The following is a 19,924-nucleotide window of genomic DNA, read 5'->3' as shown; positions in this document are numbered from 1 at the left end:
GGCCCCATCATTGAAGTTTGCACCTTTGATACCCCTGATGGCATTTATGGTTGCAAAGAAACCTTCTCTCTCTCTCTCTCTCTCCATTTCTCAAAATAAAAAATCCCCTCAGAACCCAGCTCTAGATCATAGCATCTTTGTTCTTTATCGCGTTTCACTAGTTTTGAATTTATGTTAAAATTAAATGATATATCTAAAATCTACTTGTACATAGAGTAAAAGGAAGCATTGGCCTACATCATGGGTGATGGTCCTCGTAAAAAAAACATCAATTTCAAAAGAGTTTGCATCAGCGGCAACTACGGTATCAAAGAGATTGGGATTCAGTACTCATTCAAAGCCAATAAATAGCACCAATGACAATGGGCGGATTTGTTTCAAAACCTCAACCAATTTAATGTTTGTTTAGGTTCCAGGCTTCCAGCTAACCCCAACATTTGCTCAAAAATCAACTACTCTCTTTGGAGTAGACCAAGGGTAAAACCGTGAATCACGGTCCTTCATGTATTAATATGACCCCATCTTGAATCGGATGAAGTGATGTAAGTTGCAGTCACAGCAGTGCATCATGGATCGTGATTTTACAGTCACCATACCCTCCCATTTGCTCCACTCAAACGAGAGTTTCTCTTCTCCCCTTCTCTGAACTACAAACCCCACCCCATTCTCCAATCTGGCGACCACAGTAAAGTGAGTTTCCTCTTCCTACAGAAACAAGTCTGAAATTAGTTGCCTCTGTCGCTTTCAGGGATGGGGCCGGAGTACAATACTTATTATCTGCAACTCTGGCGACCACAGAACTCGTATCTGCATCATCTCTGCGTTCATTAGAGTACAGTAATTTTGATATAAAAATCCATAAGTTGGTCTGGATATTTTTCTTTTTATATATAAAAATCCAGACCGACCGCCTTATCATCCACTCACAAGTCTTCAACTGATGATTTTACACGTACTTAGAAAATGATGTTCCTAACCAAGCTTTAAAAAACTAAAAGTTATTCACGCGAGCAGATTTGCAGCTTATTGGGTAACATATCATCACTGCTGGCACAATGGTGTGGGAATCTTCATGATCACCTTCACGATGATAAACTATGTAAAATCTCAAGATCCATGGTTCATACCCAAGTAGTTGAAACTCGAAAGTAGTCAACCTTCTTCTGATTCTGCATATTAACAGTCAAAAGAAATAAACAAGAATAGCACTTGATGAGACATATCTATTTGGTTTAAAAAACACATACCATGTATTGCTTCCATGTTATCTTCCTTGTAGACTCCAAGGGGTGAACCATGGATAGAAAGAAGCATTTCACCATTCTTTGGTAATCTTCGAGTTCTGGGTGTCATTCCAACAGATAGCCTCTGAGTGCCAACCTATAATTACAGATAGGAACAAGTAAGCCACTGCATGCACCTTAAAAGGTATAGGATCAAAACCTAACAGGGCATCAAGGAAATACTTTATACAGAAACAACAATATAAAAAAAGTTATGAAGAGTCACTATTGAGCAAGTTACTTAACAACAGCAACAACCATTGTAAAAAATGAAAAGTGCCATATCAGACAAATGCAGAGTCACTATTGACCAAAGTTTCTTGCCTCCTTTTGTTCCTTGATTATAGGGTAACCTTAATTCATCTCCATTTGGGTAAATTGCTTAAACCCCCCCTGTGTTTTCTGACAAATGCTTTAATCCTCCCATGAGCTTTGACTAAGGATCAAAATATCTGTATCGGTGCACCCAGGTACCCATGTATACACTGATACAGAAGTGTTTCAAAACTTTTAAAACCTTGTGACTATCAAAGGCATCCCTCTAATCATTGTAAAATAAAATAAAATAAAAGTTAAAAGAGTAGCAGTGATATTGATATGCACCAATGTCCAATTTTAGGTATCAGGCGTATCGATATTTTGATCCTCGACTTTGACCTTTGCAAATTTCTACCTTCACATTTACAAGAAATTATACAAACCAACCCCTTCAGTCAGTTCAATGTCAACAACTTAACTGAAAATGATATAGTCATGCTTTAAAAAAATAAAAAATTCCCAGTTTGACCATGTATGACAATATTGGAGTCTCTATTGATGAAAATACCCCCTAAAGACTTACATATTTCAATAATAAATTTATATTTCAATAAATTAATACAAGAGCCTTTGGGGCGGGGGGGGGTGTTGTGGTCAATAGAACTCCAATATTGTCAATCATGGGCAAAGTGGAAATTTGAAGTGTTCAAAAACATGACATCATCATTTCCAGTTAAGTTCTTACCATCAAACTAAGGGGTCCGTGTATACAGTATAATTTCTCTAAAATGTCAAGGGAGAAATTTGCAGATTGTCAAAGTACAGGGGGAAGTTAAAGCATTTGTTAAAAAACAAAGGTAAGGTTGAAGTACAGGGGGAGGTACACGTGCCTCCATGTACCTCATTTTAGTTTCATCTTGTAACTCTACTTTTGTATGCTCATTTATCAAAATGCATTTTCCTTTTAGATCATTACATGATAGAAGATTTGAAATCACCAAGATTTATATTATTTAATCAGTAACAGTTCAAGGAGATTTTATTCATGTAATATAATAGTAGAATTATCTTAACATATTAAAGCAATGAGAAGGGGCAATAAGAAGTTGACTTCATGGTATCATTACTAATAAAATCCATAAACCTATTCCACTGACCTCACATACATGCTTGGTACAGTAGTTTATCTTCAAATAATAAGAATAGTGGAAAGACTTCATTTGTTGGAATCGGTATGTCTGAACTGTGTTTTGCTTCCTAATTGATAAACGTACCTATATCTAGGTAATATAACCTATAAACCATGCAGATATGGTACACAATTGAGCTTAATATTGGATGAAACATTGTATGGTCAAGAATCTACTTACTCCAGGAGTTTGGAAAGCATCTTGCAAGCCAAGCATCTGAGTTTCTGATGGTTCCTCCAAAACCTACAAAAGGGAAGGATCAGAATGGAAAAAGGAAAAAGAGTACAAAGAAAAATGGGATTCTTTTTGAGGTTCAAAAGTTTTGACCATAATAAAAACATGGAGTTACATACCAAATCAGGGATCTTCAGGTTTGCAGCACCTACAAGATTTGTTTTCACTGCCAAGAAATTGAATGCAGCTTCTATTACATTATAGCTAGGACATGAAATTTATGAAGCCTAGTAAGCAAAGTTACCTGATTTACTTGAAAATTCAAAACCACCAAGTGCTGGCATTGCACTGGTGCAAGCAGGGTATGCTATGGCCATCTGATGTAAAAGAGATGCATGTATATTACTATCATCTGCATGACTAATGGATAAATGACCATCTTTATCCTTCCATTTCAGTTCAAATTGCCCATTTTTTTCATTTCTTACTACTGATAGATTGGGCAAAGTTTCCTTGAAAAACTGTAGCACAGGGGTTTGCTGCTGTTCCTTGTTAAAATTTGAGCGAAGCAACCGCAACCCAGTTACCAGATGTTCAATCTCCACATTGCGAATAGCCCTGATAGCTGTAATTCTCCGTTCAACTGTATGCAGGAAAATAATATTTAGCACTTCAAGATCTTCTAAAGAGAATGAATAAAGAATAAATGGTATGTGTTGAAGTTTGACCTGCCCTAGAATTCTGTCTTGTTTGTTGACTGTAAAGTAAAGTAAACAGCAAGAAGTAGGAGAGGAAAGAAGAAAGAAAAGAGAGAAGGGCTGGTTCGAATTAGAGAAAAAAGTTATCCCTAGATCCGGCCAGACCTGTTATTATATTATTAACTTACTGGAAAAGACTTAAGTGCCCTTCTTTAAGAAAGATGCACTTGAACTAACATAACAGTACACATCAACATTCTCAACAAGTACAAAGACCGAAATACCCCTTCACTAACACCACTAACAGTATGTATAACAGAAAGACAAGATTTTATCAATTTCTTATTACTATGTAATATCTACACACTATATGAACAGCATGTTTATGATAGCTCTGCAGCTTTTCAAAACACGCCATCAGAATTTCAATCTACAATCTCTTTCTTATAAATGTAATATTCATCTAAGCTCCTAAAGATATATTAATAATTATATATGTTAGAAATAAAAAAAATGCATGCATTTTCAAACGATACAACTCAACTCAACTAAGACTTGTCCCAATTCCCAACCATATGGGCTAAGATACATGAATCTTGTTCCACCATTCCACTCAGTTTGTACCCATTTGCCTAAATGCACTTAGGGAATGACATTCCCTTTAGGATTCAAAGCAGTCCTCCTAGTCCCCTCAGACTGAACCAAAGCAAATACTTCTTCAAGACATGGAAACTCCTTACCACCCAAAATCTGAGCTCCAATAGGCTCATAAACTGAGTACAAACATGCCAAAAACATAAACACCCTTGCTTGAAAGAGCAACTTTCTGTATGTTAAAGCATCCTCTTCACTTTTCCAAGTGGAAGGAGAAGTCCCTTACAGCCTACTATTCAACTATTACTTCCATGTGGAAGGAGCTGGATTGTTACAATGCTGATGACCCCCGCTTGGAGTTGGTAGATCCAAGCAAAATGTCTTTGTTTTGAGTATGTTGCCTTTGCTTGGTCCCACATCTCCTTGGCTGTTTCAGCCTACATAATTTTTTTTTTCCAAACAAGCTGAATCAAAGATGTAAGCCAAGACATAATCAGATAATTCTCTTGTTCCTAATCCTCATTCTTAGCCCCTTCACTAGTAGGCTTCTTATGGTCCGTTTGGTTTGCAGAAATAGGGGTTTGGAATTGTAATCGGAATGGGCCATACCGATTCCAATTGTATCTCCTTACCATACATACCAAGGGAGAGAGACATATATACTTCTTTAGTGAAGTCACCATTCAAGAATGCATTCTTAACATCAAACAAATAAAAGACCAATCATAGCTCACTGTCAAAGATAAAAGAACCTTCACAAAGTCATTTTAGCAACTGGACAAAAGGTCTCAATGTAATCTATCCCATGCACCTGGGTATATCGCTTGAAAACAAAACATGCCTTATATCTCTCCATCGACCCATCAACATGATACTTGACAGTGTAAACCCACTTACACCCAACAGGTTCCTTCCCAATTGGCAAGTCAACAATGTCCTAGGGATTATTTTTATAGAGTGCTTCTATTTCAGTCCCCCTCAAAAGGATGACTATAAAAAGGAATTGACTCTACAAAGGTGACATCCATAGAAACAAACCAAGAGCCACTAATGGGATCAAAACAATAGTACCCTTTTTGTATGGAGGCATAACCAAGGAAGATACACTTCTGAGCCTTGGGTTTAAACTTATGTATCTTGCAACTAGGAATGTGGACATAGCAAGTACAACCAGAGACACGCAGAGGAATAGAGAAGACATCAAAACTAGGAAAGAAGGCACCGAAAGGAGACTTTATCCCAAGACTAGGGAAGGCATAAGAATAATAAAATAAGTAGATGTTAAAACTACATCACCCCAAAATTTCACAAGAACATAGCTAGCAAAAAGAATACTCCTTGCATCTTTCACAATATATCTATTTTTCCTCTCCACTACTCCATTTTGTTGTGGAGTACAAGCGCAAGAACTCTGATGAACAACCCCAAAATTTTGAAGATAGGAAGTAAGGTCTTTCTCAAAATATTCCTTAGCATTGCTTGATCGGAATATTTTGATGTGGGTATCAAACTAAGCGAGGAAATATTGGTGGAATTGTTGCACAAGTTTAGGCACTTCAGCACAAGAGCGCATAAGGTAGATCCATGTATATCATGAAAAATCATCAATAAACTGGATGAAATATTTATAGCGACCCACACAAGGTAAATGGTAAGGCCCCCACACATCAAAGTGAACAATATATTCCTTTGAATAACGTTGGGAATAACTGACTCAATGAAGAAAAAGACAAACGATCCAAATGATAATGACATAACATAGCACAATTAGTGGACTCTAAAACAAAAGTAGTTAATTGTGCTTGGCTCTGCTCAGGCATGTCATAGATATATCATGTTTGCCTCATGGCCACTCCCAATCACCTTCTGAGATTTCATCTCCTAAAACACAATATCAAGGATTAAAGGTAACACTACAATTCAAGGAATTAGTTAAACTATTAATTGAAAGCAAATCGGTATTAAGTTTAGGCACATGAAGAACAAATGATAAGGTCAAGGCATGTGATGTTGTGATGTCTCCCTTTCCTATGATAGGGGCAAGAGAGCAATCAACATGGGATATTTTGTCTCGACCAGATAGGAGTTAGTAACAGGTAAACAAGTGTAAAACACTAGTCATGTGATCAGAGGCACTAGAATCAATTATCTAAGGGATTTTATGAGTACCTGAGATAGAAGCATGATTTGCAGTGGCACGAATACCTGAGTGTGCATATGTAGAGGAAGGGACTATCTCTAATGAAGTAGATGTTGTAGCAGTAGACTCTAAATGACTGATTATCCGGTCATACTTCTCATACTCAGCCTTGGCAACTGCAAGTTGCTCTCCTATTGACCTCTCACCACTCTGCCCCTATTCACTCTGAGGAGGTGGCTACATTTGCATTTCCACCTTTTCCACTCTCAATCCTTTTTCCATTGTTTCCATTCTTGAATCTAAAAAGAATGAGCTCTAGGTGCAGCTTCCAACAGGTGTCTTTAGTATGTTTGGGCTTCTTGCAGTACTCAAGATAACATCTTTCTTCCCAGTGATGATCTTCGGCTTCGTCCCGACATTAGTATAGTGATCAACCTGTGGATCTACAAACTGAACCTGTCATCTACTCTCCTCACTACTCACCATAGCATAAGCTTGAGGTAAAGTTACCTCATCCTTTGCCAAAACATTCAGGCTCACAATATTATACTTCGGGTTAAGTTCGGTGAGGAACTCAAAAACCTAATTTCTCTCCACTAAGTTCCTATGTGTTTCAACATCCTTAGTGGTCGTGCATCCCTAAAAATTAGTTTCCATCAAATCAATCTCCTACCAAAGAAATTTCAGCATGGAGAAGTAGACAACTAAAGGCTTCTCTCCTTGTCTTAAAGTATCCACATCATTCTTCAATTTGTTGGCCCGAGCAACATTCAGCTTCTAGGAATAGGTCTCCATGACACTATACAACTAGGGATGGCAATTTTCCCCATTTCCCCAATCCCCATGAGGATTTTCCCCAAATGGGGTGAGGATGGGGATGATTTCCCCCACGGGGATGGGGATGGGGAAATTTTTATCCCCGTTAGCGGGAATGGGACGAGGACGGGGAGAGCACTCCCCGCCCTGTAGGGACCCCAACCTCCACCCCGTGGGATCCCCACTAATATATATATGTATATGTGTATGCATCTATTATATATGTATATATGTAAACATACATCTATACATTAATATTTTTAAAAATATGTTTGAATATGCTTGAATTTTTTCTAATAGCATTGTAAATTTTAATTATTTTATTTTTATTTTTTAAATAAAATAAAAAACAAAAAGAAAATGGTTAACATTATAAAAAATCACAAGGAATGGGGATCCCCGTGGGGATTAACCTTGTCCCCGTTTGCAGGGATAGGGATGGGGATTGGGATGGGGAGAGGCTCCCCATCCCCGCCCCATTGTCATTCCTATATCCAACACTTCCTTAGCAATTTCCATCCATAGATAGTGTTGACTAATATGTGGCTACATAGAGTTCACTAACCATTCCACTACTGTGTAAATTGTGTAATTTTCCCGCATCTACCTTTCATAGGTAGGGTCATCCTCCACTAGTTTCTTCTTACTCTCGGTGATGTAACCCCATTTCCCTCCATTACATACATGTATCTTTAATTGACTAAGACCATGCTAAATAATTGGTCACATCCAACTTTACAGTAGTCATTGCCCCTAATAGAGTCTTCACTGACCCTCCATGTCTAAACCTAGAATCTATGGAATATTTTGCTTCTCCAGTTTGCTAAAGAATTAAGTGTGTATTTCTTGGATATTCTTTCACTCAATGAGATATAATGTTAGACAATGCATGCCCTTAGCTCCGATTAGATTGATGTACATAAACATTTATAAATGAATAACATAAGTACATTATTGTTTTATGTTCAGATCGGTGTTTTTTGTGAATTACTCTTTAAACTGAACACTTGTGAGACTCATGTTAGTTTAGAATGTTCTCAGCCATTGGAGAGTTTATCCTGACAAGGCTGACACTAATGTGCTACCGAATTGGTGGAGCAGCCTGTCTCAACTACTAGGGTTAGACCCCAATCATAGTTAATGGGTGTTTGAAAGAAACACTGAACCTAGACCAATTTCCATTTTTGACTTAGACCTTGGAGACAAATGGGAAAACTTGGAAAGTTGCACTTAACCCCAGACTTGATTATGATACTGCACTAGGTCTTGGACTGAACTGTTTTTGATATACCAACCAGTGGGATCCGTCAAGGGTCAAATAATTGGGCATGTTAGAGTAGTTTGGGAAATTACCTGAGTGGGTGATCATAATGATAGGATCGACCCCTTTTTTAGACAAAGTGAATATCAGGGTTTACACTCTCTCATGGGATCCATCTGAGAAGAGAGTATGGCACTGCATTTTGTAATTAGGGGAGGGGTCCTTCCCTATGAGCAATGTTTGGATGATTATGGGCCGAGAGGTTAAGGGCAAAGACCATGATAAGGCTAATTACCAAGTGGGCTTCATCTTGCATAAGTCTATTATCGTTGGGTCTTCATAGGGTGGTTGAATCCAATGATCATTTATGTTTAAATATTGAGTCCAAACTGATCCCAAGCCAATTAGGTTAAGGGTTCTACCCTTATGCAGTGACCACACAATATTCAGGTCTTAAGTGGCCATACAATGCCTTGGGACATGAGCCATTAAAGAAAATGAGCCTTAAGCCCATTATTAATGAGATTAATTAAGTGATCACATGGCATGGGTCTAATATGACATGAATATGGTTATGGAGCACCCATTTCTATTAAAAAAGATAAGGCTTATCTAAACACGGAAGAGTCCTGATCCAAATCTGATTTGGATCAGTTTCTAATAGGATTACAAGAGTGGTCTATATAAGAGATGAGAGGGAGGGGCAAACCATCCAATTTCTCTCCACTCTCTTGCATTTTTTCTCTCTTCCCTTGCACCCCAAAACCCTAGTTTGAACCAGCCATTGTAGGGGCTGATTCTCTTCAGTCCTTAGTTGAGTTTTTAGAGAAAAAATCAGTCACATCAACGTTCACATAGCTACGTCGATCTAAGGAGGTTGGAGTTCAATTTTGCTAAAATTACATTTTTGAATCGGCTTCACACACACTGCTATACCATCTACAACAGGAGGCTAATCTAGGTCTAATACTAAGCGTGAACTACCAGTTTAGGAGCTGCTTTTGTAGACTCCGTACTAGGTACGACCAGCATTTAATTTGGGTTTGAAATCTGGTCCAATTCAATGCAAGATTGATCCAGAAATTCATATTTCAAATTACCGAGAACTTAGTTCTCAGATTGGGTTAGAAATTTTTTTATAATTTGGCTAGCCACCAAATCTGGTTTGGCCATGTTAAAATTGATTTCTAACCTAACCAACATATAAGTATTATTACTCTTCTAGTACGAGTATAATTTCCAAGGATATTACCTTTTTTACCATTAATCATATTCCCCCCCCCCCCAGTGTACTGACTAGCAAAACTTGCATTACTTTCTAAACATAATTTTCCATGGGCCAGGTTTTGAAAGCTAAGATATTTCATGACTTAATGAAAAAAATATAAAATTTTATAGAATATATCTAAATCGGATATCTTCTAAGGCCCTAAACTTCAACAGTTTAACTAGCAAAGATGGTGATCATATATAAATCTAATGATCTAAGAGAAAAACAAAAAGGTAAAAAAACAAAAGCAAGTTACAAGTGAAAAAAGTGTAACTTTTACCTTCATTGTCATTTGATGTATCACATTGCTTTTTGACTTGTAGCTCTTCATAGGTACCACCTAAGTTGTTACCAAGGGACACAGATTTTCTTTTGGCATTTTTCCTAGGCCTTCCTCTTGCCATTAGAAAATTATTATGAAAACAAACCTTGATAACATAAGTTGATAGAGGTTCTCTTTACACCAATGAGAAGAAGTCATGATGCGCCCATTTATGAAATCGCTTCTTTCTATGGCATCATACATAATAAAGATGTGAAATATGCACATGGATAGAAGCAAAGTGAAAGAAGAGATCCATTAGGTTATAAATCATCATAGTGAAGTGCAAATATAAAATACATATAAACTATCTCTCAAATGAAAATGTCAGCAAAGTCGAATAAGCAGCTATTTAACAACCCAACAAAATCAATAAGTACAATTTCTTCCTTGAAATTTTACTTGTTTTTTTGCAATTTGAAACTTTTGCTCCCATTTCAAAAGAACCTTCTGCTTCCATATTTTAGATAATTGCAATATCTCAAATTTTTAGAGAACATATCTAATCGCTTTCAACCCACTTTGTACAATGAGATACACCATAGAAAATTTACCAAACAATGGTGACCTTAGTTCAGCTCATGAATGCTCACATTGTGGACAAAAAGGTTACACAGTTAACTTCTACTATGATCTTTATGGCCCTCCATCTTCCTAGGCTAACCATTCTATGGTGGGAGGTGATTTTGGAAGTCTTAATGTGACTTAAGATGACCCTGCTTCTAGTGTTGGTAAGGACAAAGATATAATCTCTATCTCACGTGAAGAGTATCAAAAGCTTCACCAATCTGCTTCTTCCGATGCAACCACTGCTACATTGGGAAGTCAGGTACTGCCTACCTTGTTTCTTGTTCTACACCTTCACCCTAGGTAATTGATTTTGGAGCCTCAAACCATATGACTGACTCGTCAGATATGTTTGCATTTTCGTAACCTCCTTCTACATCCCAAATTGTTATTTTAATTTATGGCTACTCTTCTGCTATTACTAGTATTGGTAATGTGTCTCTTGGTTCTAACCTTAGTTTACACTTTGTATTTTATATTCCCAAGTTTCCCTTTAGTCTCTTGTCTATAAGTAAGCTTACTCAAGCCCTTCATTGTTTAGTAACTGTTGAAATAATTTATTTTATTTTGTTAGGGTCTGTTTGGTTGGTTAAAGCATTTTATTTTTCCTGTTATTGTACTTTACTTACAGCAGGGGCACAAAGGTCTTTTCCTTTCTTATTTTTTGTCGCCCTATATATTATAATAGAAGTTAGCGCCGCTAGCATTGTTCCGTTGCCTCTAATCCTTCTTCTTCCTTTCTTTCTTCTCTTCTTCTCCTCTTCTCTTTTCTTCTCTTCTCTTTTCTTTTCTTCTCTTCTCTTCTTCTTTATTTTTCAATCAGATTTATTGTCAAGATGGTATCAGAGTAAGGGCATTGAATCTGGGCGATCAAGTTTCTTCTCCAAGTTGCTGAATCGGGGCAGAACAGAGGATTAAATCTGGGTTGATCGAATCAGATCTGCAACTGGTACAGCCCTATTTTTTTTTCTTTCCTTGGTCATATACCAAAAAAAAAAAAAAACGAATGAATCTGAACAACTGTGTCAGCAGACCCTTGTGAGGTTTATACCTCTTTTTGTTTTGGATTGTCTGATCCTGTACCTGTGAAAAGGTGTCTATAAGTCACGGATGACCTGTTTTCTCTGCTTGTTGGCTTCATTTCATGTGTGTAAGGATCTCTCTTAGTGTTTAATGCTTGTAGACCTTCTGGAAAACTAGTAGGCTGGAACCGTTATTCTGTACAGGTCTGAAAATCAGTTTTGTCATATTGTTTTTTCTGGAAATTGGTGCTGTTCTTGTGCTCAAATTAAGTCCAAAACTGAAGTGTGTGTGGACTGGTCACTTGTTGTGTGGAAGGATCTCTCTTAGTGTTTAATGCTTGTAGACCTTCTGGAAAACTAGTAGGCTGGAATTGTTATTCTGTACAGGTCTGAAAATCAGTTTTGTCATATTGTTTTTTCTGGAAATTGGTTCTGTTCTTGTGCTCAAATTAAGTCCAAAACTGAAGTGTGTGTGGACTGGTCACTTGTTGTGTGGAGCTTTTTGTTCTGATAAAAGGAGGGGTCCTACACTGAGAGTTTAGATAAAAAATTCTGGGTTGACCATGTCATTTGAGAATTCTGCTACTTCAGGGGTTTCAGGAAGTCAAAATGGAGTGAATGGGAGAATGGATATGAGTTTCCCCATGGCTGTTATTCCCTTTGATGGTCTAGGGAGAATGGATATGAGTTCAACTTTTGTTTCCTACCGCTCCGTTGTCCCCCATTCCAATGCGTGTTTTTGGGTGTCATTACTTTATCCATAACTTGTCCCCTACTCGGAGTAAACTTGATCCTCGTGCTATTCCTTGTGTTTTCCTTGGCTACCCTTTATCTCGAAAGGGGTATCGTTGTTATGATCCCACCTCTCGCAAGTACTATGTCTCCTTAGGGGGAGAGTAGGATTGAGAAACAGGCTCAGACTCAACTACCTCCTTTACCTGATCCTCCTCCATTCCATGTCTTTCTTCGCCACCACAAAAGCCAGCAGAGTTCAAGAGCCGTGGAACCTGACACTATGCAACCAACACCATCGACTTCACTGGAGGTTGATCCTTCTCATCAGCCAGGTACACTTGCTCCTATTGATATGCATGTTCTTCTCAATGTTGATTCCCCTGCCATTAATGATCTTGATGTTCCTATTGCTAAGAGAAAGGGTGTTAGATCTTGTACCACTAATCATCCTATCTCTCACTTTGTGTCCTATGACCATATTTCACCTTCATATCATGAATTCCTCTCTTCTGTTGACAGTATCCCTATTCCTAAGAATGTGGCAGAAGCTTTATCCAAACCTGAACGGACAGATGCAATGAAGGAAGAAATTGATGCATTACACAAAAATGGCACTTGGGAGTTGGTGGATCTTCCTGAAGGGAAGGAACCAGTGGGTTGCAAGTGGGTGTTCACAGTGAAACACAAGGCTGATGGAACTATTGAAAGGTACAAGGCCAGGCTGGTGGCAAAAGGTTTTACATATGTATATGGAGTGGACTATGTAGAGACTTTTGCTCCAGTAGCCAAGATTAACTCTATCAGGATTCTTCTTTCATTGGCAGCAAATCTTGACTGGGAACTTCATCAATTGGACATTAAAAATGCTTTTTTGAATGGTGACTTAGAAGAGGACGTGTACATGACCCAATCTCCAGGTTTTTGTGCCGAAGGCAGTGAATAGAAAGTGTGCAGGTTAAAAAAATCTTTATATGGGCTAAAACAATCACCTCGGGCCTGGTTTAGTAAGTTCCACTTAGCGGTTCAACAGATGGGGTTCAAACAATGCCATTCAAGCCACACCCTATTTGTGAAGAAAGGTGAAGGGAAAATTGCAGCTGTAATTGTGTATGTGGATGACATAGTAATCATAGAAGATTGGGAGGTTGAAATACAGAGACTAAAAAAATTCTTAGCCAGTCAATTTGAAGTGAAAGATCTAGGCCCCTTACGTTATTTCCTTGGAATTGAAGTTGCCCACTCTCACAAGGGCATCTTTATTTCCCAACGAAAATATGTACTAGATCTACTAGAAGATACAGGCAAACTAGGGGTGAGACCAATTGAAGCACCAATTGAACCTAACCATCAACTAGGAGACAGTTAGGGAGAGTTCTTGAAAGATGTGAAGAAGTTTTAGAAACTTGTAGGGGGACTCTTATATTTGTCTATGACCAAGCCTGATATTACTTATGCAATGGGTGTCCTTAGTCAGTTCATGCACAACCCTAGGACAACTCATCTTGAAGTTGTAGAGAGGATCCTTAGATACCTCAAAAAGTTTCCCGGAGCCAGTTTGTTGTTCCAGAAACATGGACATTTAAAGGTGGAAGTATATATTGATGCTAACTGGGTAGGGGCAGTTGATGACCGAAAGTCTACTAGTGGGTATTGTGCCTTTGTAGGAGGAAACCTAGTCACATGGAGAAGTAAGAAGCAAAGTGTGGTGGCTAGATCTAGTGCTGAAGCAGAATACAGAGCTATGCCTCATGGGGTTGTTGAAATCATGTGGATAAGAAATCTATTAAGTGAATTGGGTTTTGCAGTTAGCAACCCTATGTCACTTTATTGCGACAACAAGGCTACTATCAACATTGTAACTAATCCAATCCTCCATGATAGGACGAAACATATTGAACTGGACAAACATTTTATTAGAGAAAAACTTGTGAATGGAGAAGTGTGCACCCCGTATGTCAGCTCAGAAGAACAACTTGCAGGCATCTTCACCAAATGTCTTCATCATGCGCGGCATAATGATTTGTGTGACAAGTTGGACATGATTGACACCTATGCTCCAACTTGAGTGGGAGTGTTGAAATAATTTATTTTATTTTGTTAGGGTCTATTTGGTTGGTTAAAGCGTTTTATTTTTCCTGATATTGTACTTTACTTACAGCAGGGGCACAAAGGTCTTTTCCTTTCTTATTTTTTGTCGCCCTATATATTATAATAGAAGCTAGCACCGTCAGCACTGTTCCATTGCCTCTAATCCTTCTTCCTTTCTTTCTTCTTCTCTTCTCCTCTTCTCTTTTCTTCTCTTCTCTTCTCTTCTTCTTTATTTTTCAATCGGATTTATTATCAAGAGTAACCTTTTATTCTTCATATTGTATCTTTCAGGACCTAAAGACAAGGAAGACTATTGGTGACAAGAGTGAAGTTGGAGAACTGCCTAGATGACCATGGTCCTTAAAAGGCTCTTCATTCCTCTCTTAAACCACATCAATGGTATTGTCATCTTGGTCATCCTTCTCTACGTGTTTTAAAAAGGCTAGTCCTTACTTTGGAGTTTATAACTCAATTGGATTGTGAATCATGTCAATTAAGCAAACATCATATAGTCATTTGTTTCTAGAGAAGATAAGAGAGTCCTGAGTCCTTTTGCTTTAATCCACTTAAATGTTTTGGGTCCTGGTCGTGTGTCATCTTATAATGGATTTAGATATTTTGTAACATTTATTGATGACTATTCAAGAATGACATGGATTTACTTAATGAAGAATCATTCAAATTTGTCTCTATTTTTTCTATATTTTCATGTTGAGATAAGGAATCAATTTGGTGTATGCATTAAGTGTTTCAATCTAATAATGCGAAAAAAAAAACTATTTTCATAATAGTTTTCAGTCTTATTTTGACTCTCACAATATTATACATCAATCCTATTCACATACTTGTCAATAAAACGATGTGGCCCAGAGAAAGAACTATCATGTGATTGAAACTACTCATGCCTTGTTGATTCAAATGCCATTCCCTAAAATCTATTTTGGAGTGTTGTAGTTCTCACCTCTTGTTTTCATATAAATTGTATGCCCCCTTCAAACTAAGATGGTGAGTCACATTTCTCTGTCTTGTTTCCTTCTACTTCTCTTTCTCTCTTCCTCCTCGTGTGTTTAGTTGTGTGTGTTTTGTTCACAAACTAGGCCCAGACCATGATAAACTTGACTCCAGAGATATTAGATGTGTTTTCTTTAGTTACTTCCATACTCAAAAATGTTACAAGTGTTATGATCCTATTTTACTGAAAACTTTTGTTGCTCTAGATGTTAACTTCTTTGAAAGTTTACCCTATTTCTCTGGACATGAACCTTGTCCTTTTATTCCTCTTCCCTCCGACTCCAATGATGTCTTTAGTCCCTTACCTATTGTGGAGCCTATTTGGCCATCTATTTCATAGTGTACTCTAGACGTGATCAACTGCAAAATCATCACCAGCAATTAATCCAACTCTAGCTTATAACCTACCACTAGAATCTTTTCCGTTGACAGATCCAACACCCCCAAATCTTGATCTTCTTATTACTCTTTGTAAGGCAAGTGTGTTTGCACAGATCACCCCCTTTCTTGATGTGTCTCCTTTGTTCGCTTATTCCCTTACATCATTAGTTCATTTCCCTTTTATCCTATGTTTCCCTATCATGTTCTATACAAGGCCTCTCATCCCCTAACTAAAAGAATACAATGGATGAAAAATTTCATGCTCTTCAATCTAAAAATACTTGGGATCTTACTTCCTTACCTCCTAAGAAGCAGGCCATTGGTTATTAGTGGGTCTATACAATTAAACATCGTTAAGATGGCAGTATTGAGCAGTTCAAAGCTCGACTTGTTGCTAAAGAGTATACTTAGACCTATGGTGTAGACTATTTAGAGACTTTCTCTTAGTGGAAAAAATAGGTTCTATACGAGTGCTTACCTCTTTAGGCACCCACTTTGATTGGCCCCTATTTTAGCTTGATGTCAAAAATGATTTCCTTCATAGTGATCTTCAAGAGGTGTATATGGAGCAACCGCCTAGGTATGTTGCTCAGGGGAGTCAAAGAAGGTGTGTCGGTTGACGTAGGCTATCTATGGGTAAAGCAATCACCATAAGAATGGTTTGTCATTTTAGTAAGGGCTCTTCATCTAGGAAAATCATACTAGCAGTGTATGTGATGATATTGTACTTACTAGCAATGATGCACATGGAATTAGTGAGTTAAAACAATTCCTACAAACTTTCAAATTAAAGATCTAGGAATACTGAAGTACTTTCTTGGAATTGAGATAGTTCGATTAAAGTGGGGAATCTCTGCCTCAATGAAAGTATGTTTTGGACATGTTGGGTGAGACTGGGTTGTTGGGATCCAAGCCAATTGAAACTCCTATGGACCCCAATGTGAAGAAGACTGATAGTCAAGGCAAGCCATTAAAAGACCCCACAAGATACCGAATATTAGTGGGCAAACTGATCTATCTTACCATCACTATACCTGCCATCTCCTTTACTATTGGAGTCCCCAGTCAATTCATGCAAAATCCTACAACTGCTCATTGGGATGATGTTTATGAGGGTGTTGAAGTATTTGAAGAGAGCTCCTAGTCAAGGGTTGTTGTATAAGAAAGGATGAGTTATGTCTCTGGGCAGGTATACAAATGCAGATTGGGCAAAGTCTCCAATGGACAAGAAGTTTACTACAGGTTATTGTACCTTCTCGTGTGCAAATCTTGTCACTTGGAAGAGCAAGAAGAGAGTCTAGTTGCTATGAGTAATGCTAAAGCTGAATAAAAGGCAATGGCCCATGCTACTTGTGAGCTAGTTTGGTTAAAGTATCTTCTTCAAGAGATGAATATCACAATTAGCTAACCCATCAAATTGTTGTAATAACCAAATCACAACACATTGCCTCCAATCTGATGTTTCATGAAAAGACTGAACATATTGAAGTTGATTGTTATTTTGTGAGAAAGTAACAAGTGGAGATATTGTTACTCCCTATGTTAAATTTCAAGACCAATGCTAATGTTTTTACCAAAAGTTTGGGTCACTCAAGGATGGATTATATTTGTAACAAGCTGGAATTTTATGATATATATGCTCCAGCTTAAGGGGGAGTGCTAGAAATGTTAGAATTAGTGATAGGGGCATACTTGTCTTTTCTCCTATTATTTTTTCTTCCTTATATCTATTGTAAATTATCTAGGGGTGTTGTTGTCATTTTAGCAATTAGTAAAACGTTAATACAAGTTGGATCCATAGTAAAGAGAGTTAGTTCAACTTCTCCTTGCTTAAAACAGGTCCCATCCCAAAAAGACCTTTTTTAACCTAGGAAAGACATTTGAGACCAAGATATCTCGGTGTTTCTTCTTCCTCCTAAATCTTCTAACTACGAGCAAAGTCTCTCTTAGTTTCTTCATATCCTTAAGCTCTTCATTGATTCTTTCCAAAACTAACACTGAATTCTTCTCAAAAAAAAATGCTTGAATTAGACACTCCAACCTTCTTGCCCTCTCTCCAATAAATTAACAAGTCATGAACACTACAAACCACTTCTAGAATTTAGTGAACTTCTTCAGTATTTACAGCAATTCTTTTTTTTTTTTTGTTATTAGCAACAAAGAAATGATTTCATTAATAAGAATAAAGCAAGGTTACAATAAGAGATTATGAAAAAAAAAAGAACACAACTTTCAAGAAGCTGACCCAATATTACAATTGAGCCCAATAAAGATGAGTTCTTTGTACCCCTTGCTTAGGTAAACCATCTACAAAGTTGTTGGCAGTTCTCCTCACCCATTTAACTCGAATTGACATGTCCTTTGATAGCCATTTAAATCACCTAAATTTAATCCTCAAATGTCATGTCACCTCCTCCCACTTCAACCATTTGACAACAATTTTCAAGTCTTTCTCAATGATTAATATATTAATACCCAACTCTTTTGCTATATTCACCCCATATACTACAGTCAAAAGCTTTAATATTGCCACATCTCCTTGTTGAGCAAGTCCAGAGTATAAAGCAACGACATTTCCTTCATCCCTAATGGCCCCCCATGCCTAAGGGGCCCGGATTACCCAAACAAATCCCATCAAAATTTAGTTTCTTCTTAGTTTCTTCAAATTATTAGAAAAGGAAAAAAAAAAAAAAGCTTTTTCCAACCGCCTATTAGGGGTGACCATGATTAATCTATTAATACCCAACTCTTTTGCCATTTTCACCCCATCCGAATTACCCAAACAACTCCCATCAAAATTTAGCTTCTTCTTAGTTTCTTCAAATTATCAAAAAAAAAAAAAAGCTTTTTCCAACCACCTATTAGGGGTGACCATGATTAATCTATTAATACCCAACTCTTTTGCCATTTTCACCCCATATACTGTAGCCAAAAGCTCTAATCTTGCCACATCACCTTGTTTAGCAAGTCCTGAGTATAAAGCAACAATGTTTCCTTCATACCTAATGGCCCCCCTATGCCTAAGGGGACCGGATTACCCAAACAACCCCCATCAAAATTTAGCTTTTTCCAACCACATATTAGGGGTGACCATGTCTCAACAAATTTCTGTCTTCTAGATGAAGAGGCAACAATAACACCCCAAGCCCTAAAAGTCTTCAACCTTGAAATCTGAAAACATTTTTAGGCTTTTTAACCAGTATGCCACTCTCGAGGTTATGGTTTCTACCAACTTCCTTGCTTCTTTCTCTTTCTTCAAATATTCTTGCATTTCTTTCCTCCCAAATAGTCCAAACCACTACTGCTCTAGTGCACCTCCCAAGATCCTACCCCTCCTTTTAGTGCAGCTAAACCTAATAGAGTTAAACAGTTCCAACCTATCAAGAGAAGACCATCTACAACCAAAGAGGGAAGCAAACCAATTCCAAATAAAGCTAACAAAAGGACAAGAAATTAGAAGATAGTATGCAATCTCACCATTTTGACTTACACGTGGCACACTAGTTGGAGGAAAAACACCAAGTTAGTCTTTTTCTTTGAAGCAAGTCAAAAGTACTAATACAACCATGAAACACTTCCCAACAGAAAGCACTAATTTTCGAGGGAATAGGGAAGCACCAAACTTCCATGACTAGTGTCAACACCCAATTTTTGCTTGCCTCCTTCACCCTACGACTTTGTACTCGCTCCCAACACTCTAAAATCATTCAGATATGTCAACCACCAAATCTCATTCCAAAATCCCAACAATCAACCATAGGAATTGATAAGATCTTATTTCAACGGCCCCAAATTAGACAAGATTGAAACAACTAAGACCTATGTGTCTTACAGTAAATCTAAACTCCTCACACAAATCAACACCTTAATTTGCACTCACATACTAAATTTCAATTCAATCTCTTTGATTGACCATCTCATTGACAAATGTTCCAATTCGACGTTTACAATTAAACCACACCAAGAGTTACAATCCTAATGACCAAACCCCTCTCAATAATAACAAAACCCTAAAAGTAATTCACCCGTTCAGCTTCGACATTAAATTCCCCCATTTCTTTCTGAAATTAGCAAGATTTTGTTTTAAGCCTTCTCATTGGTCGATCAACTATAA

General features: G+C 37.6%; 1 protein-coding gene across 6 annotated transcripts in view; it reads right to left on the bottom strand.

The window, feature by feature from the left end:
• Nucleotides 1-304: 304 nt before the first annotated feature.
• The window catches only part of LOC148843653 (uncharacterized), a 38,879-nt gene continuing 19,259 nt past the window's right edge, over nt 305-19,924 (bottom strand). For all 6 annotated transcript variants that reach the window (XM_088958264.1, XM_088958262.1, XM_088958259.1 and 3 more), the window contains 6 exons: nt 9,965-10,194; nt 3,210-3,548; nt 3,085-3,131; nt 2,912-2,974; nt 1,248-1,380; nt 305-1,169 (listed from right to left, as the gene is read on the bottom strand). In XM_088958264.1, coding sequence (XP_088814390.1) covers nt 1,153-1,169; nt 1,248-1,380; nt 2,912-2,974; nt 3,085-3,131; nt 3,210-3,548; nt 9,965-10,088 — 723 coding nt within the window. In that variant the 5' untranslated portion in view covers nt 10,089-10,194 and the 3' untranslated portion in view covers nt 305-1,152. The remainder of the gene's footprint in view (nt 1,170-1,247; nt 1,381-2,911; nt 2,975-3,084; nt 3,132-3,209; nt 3,549-9,964; nt 10,195-19,924) is intronic.

Source organism: Nelumbo lutea, chromosome 8, assembly GCF_056320005.1.
Source record: "Nelumbo lutea isolate HS-2025 chromosome 8, American lotus-T2T, whole genome shotgun sequence".
NCBI lineage: Eukaryota > Viridiplantae > Streptophyta > Magnoliopsida > Proteales > Nelumbonaceae > Nelumbo > Nelumbo lutea.
The sequence above is the reverse complement of the archived record's forward strand: the minus strand, read 5'-3'. Positions and strand labels throughout refer to the sequence as shown.